General features: G+C 30.0%; 1 protein-coding gene across 5 annotated transcripts in view; it reads right to left on the minus strand.

Moving 5' to 3' along the window:
- Nucleotides 1-478: 478 nt before the first annotated feature.
- Nucleotides 479-2,864, minus strand: part of emb (exportin-1 emb) — a 23,578-nt gene continuing 21,192 nt past the window's right edge. For all 5 annotated transcript variants that reach the window (XM_014420038.3, XM_014420037.3, XM_024364380.2 and 2 more), the window contains exons 19-22: nt 2,289-2,415; nt 1,739-1,992; nt 1,364-1,512; nt 479-786 (exon numbers count right to left, since the gene is read on the minus strand). In XM_014420038.3, coding sequence (XP_014275524.1) covers nt 1,366-1,512; nt 1,739-1,992; nt 2,289-2,415 — 528 coding nt within the window. In that variant the 3' untranslated portion in view covers nt 479-786; nt 1,364-1,365. The remainder of the gene's footprint in view (nt 787-1,363; nt 1,513-1,738; nt 1,993-2,288; nt 2,416-2,864) is intronic.

The following is a 2,864-nucleotide window of genomic DNA, read 5'->3' on the forward strand; positions in this document are numbered from 1 at the left end:
ACTACACAACGACGGTCCCACTTACAGTGGCAAAGGAAGAGAGCAGTGAGAAAAAACTAAAAGTGTTTCACATACACACCTCATAGAGGTGATATGCATTTTCTTTTTTTCTTTCCTTTGGATAAAACGGCATTCAAGCATCAGACCATTATCACCATGACTAATTGTGAGGACTAAAGATGAAAAAATAAATACATCAAGTAAATTGTTTATATAGTTGGCTATGGCTAAAAACTCATATGAAACACTACAAAGTATTCTTATTGATATTAATCTGTTATTCAACTCAACAAGATAGCATTATCACTAAAATGATTAATCTATACTCTATATTAACTCAAAAATTTTAATGTAAAAAAAAATGGGAAAAAAACAGAACTAACTAAGCTCATAACTATATATATATATAAAAACTCAAACATAGGAACCTAGACATAACTGACAATACGGTGACAGCCGAAGAAATACTTCATAAGGATAAAAATATAAATATATATGTATTTATATTAACAAACACTATTTATATATATGTATTTACACATACACATATATAAAACTTCATTTTTTCACATACATAATTCATTAACGCATCTAACACAAGTGTAAAAACAGTCTCAAAGGATAATCTCTGTTATTTTATATTATTCAACTGTTGGAATGAATAACGGACAAATAAATATCAACAAGATATGATTCTAGAGGTAATGACATGCTATCGGCCGCATTATCTTCAGAATTCTCTCTCCTTTCAGCTGAGTCTTATCATCAGAATTTATCTCTTAATTCCTGTAACAAAAACATTATTATCATTCATCATTAATTATGATTATCATGTCTATTTGTATCACATAAATTTTATGGGGCAAGTCTAGAATGGAAGTAATTTAATAGCACTTATTGATCAAAATACACTCCTTGGCATTCAATATAATTTTTTTTTTAATTTATTCATGACAACTGAAAACCTGATAAGAAATCTTTGGGAGGCATTTCACAATACCAGTTTAAAACACTTGTCACTAAAAAAAATAATCTAATATTTTTAAAAGAGATAGTCAGTAGATGATTGGTTGGTGGGTACAGAGCCATCCGTAGCTCAGGTGGTCAAGGCGCAGGTCTTTGCAGCCTGAGAACGGTGGCGGTTCCACGAAATGGAACCCTCTCCCCCACCATGGTTAAAATAAGTTGGTCAGCATTGGATACCCACTATCACTACCCCTGCCTTGTGATTGGAAAAGTGATATAGCCAGAAACGTAGCATGAAATATTCTACATCAATTTCTTAACATGACCCCAGTTAACTTATCACACACTTAAGTAATGCATGCATTAAAGTCATAATATAATAACTAACTATTCTCACCTTCAATCCTGCATTTCTTCAGGTAAATCGTGAGGATTTATGATACCGGGTACTAATAATTGAGCTCTTCTCTTTTCTTCTTGGGCCCTTCTCAATTCAGCTTCTCTTTCGTCTAAGAAGAGATCAGAATCATCTTCCCCAGTATACTCCTATGAAATAAAGGAACATTTGAAAAAATACATTCAATTGACCTCATTAATATAGCTTCTTTTATATATACATACAACTATTGATAATTCAAGCTATAAAAAAATCATAACAAACTAGAATTCTGAAAAATCATCATTTTTACAAACTGATGAATAATCAAAGGTTAAAATATTCAAGTTGGTATGAGTATTAAATATAATACAATTAGGTAAAAATTATGCATACCCTTATTTGAACCAGGAAGTCCCTTAAATGTTCTTTGAAAGCTGGTAGGTCATGTTCAAGGTTAAACATACCCTGAACAGTTATCTTGATCTGATTATCAGACAAATGGGGAAATGCGGATTTTAAAATCGACGCAACATACTCCTGGACAAATGTAATGTTCTGCGGTCCAGGCTGTCCTAGTGGTACTCCATAAGAACTCGTTTCTACTAGTTTAAACATGTACGCCAATATTTGTGCATGCCAGGTGAGATCTGAAAGCAATATTGTAATTATTAAGTAATAACACTTCTTAATTTCATCTGTTTCTACAGAAACAAACATTTATACACACATATTATTACAAAAACAAAGTTAAAAGAGCATTTATCGAGCAGTTAATCTTTAAAAATCTTTAAATTTATATTTCAAAGCCTAAATATACAAAAGATTTTAACTGATAGTAATTAAATAATTTAACTATGGTTCCTCAACCTGTGAAATAATATTTTTACTATTCTTCATTCAATCTAATCTTGAATTCTTAAAAATTACAAATCAATATACTCACTTGCAGTATGTGAAGTGTCTGTAACAACAGATAAAACATGCTGAAGAATATCAGTGAAATATGTGGCATAAAAACTTTGCGCTGCTTGTTCGTGGTGTTCTACATTGAGCAACAGCTGATGAAGAATCTAAAACAAGGAGTCCAAAATAATTATTGGAAATCAAGAAATTATTTGAGCAATTCAGTCGACAGGATGATCAACCTCTTTAAATCATTAAATATTTTCAACATTGATTTGACAACAATTTAGCATTGAATACATTGTTAAGAACAGAAAGGATATCTTAGAAAACTATTATATTTTTACAATACTTACAATACAATATAAAAGAAAATGGTATTTTTTTTTTTTTAAATTCTGTCATTGTATCAACTGAAAGGCTCATTTTCAGATTTAGGAACATAAAGTATTTTTATCAACTTGAAATGGTTCACTTGACAAACAACAATTCATCCCCTAGACTTAAAAGAAAATTAATTTTGCAAAACATTATTAGTAATACAACTTGTGTATATATAGAAAAGGTAATTAAACATATTAAACAATTAAACATATTTAGGGAAAAGTATAATATA

The sequence above is a fragment of the Halyomorpha halys genome, unplaced genomic scaffold (assembly GCF_000696795.3).
Source record: "Halyomorpha halys isolate HHAL.00 unplaced genomic scaffold, Hhal_1.1 Scaffold257.1, whole genome shotgun sequence".
NCBI lineage: Eukaryota > Metazoa > Arthropoda > Insecta > Hemiptera > Pentatomidae > Halyomorpha > Halyomorpha halys.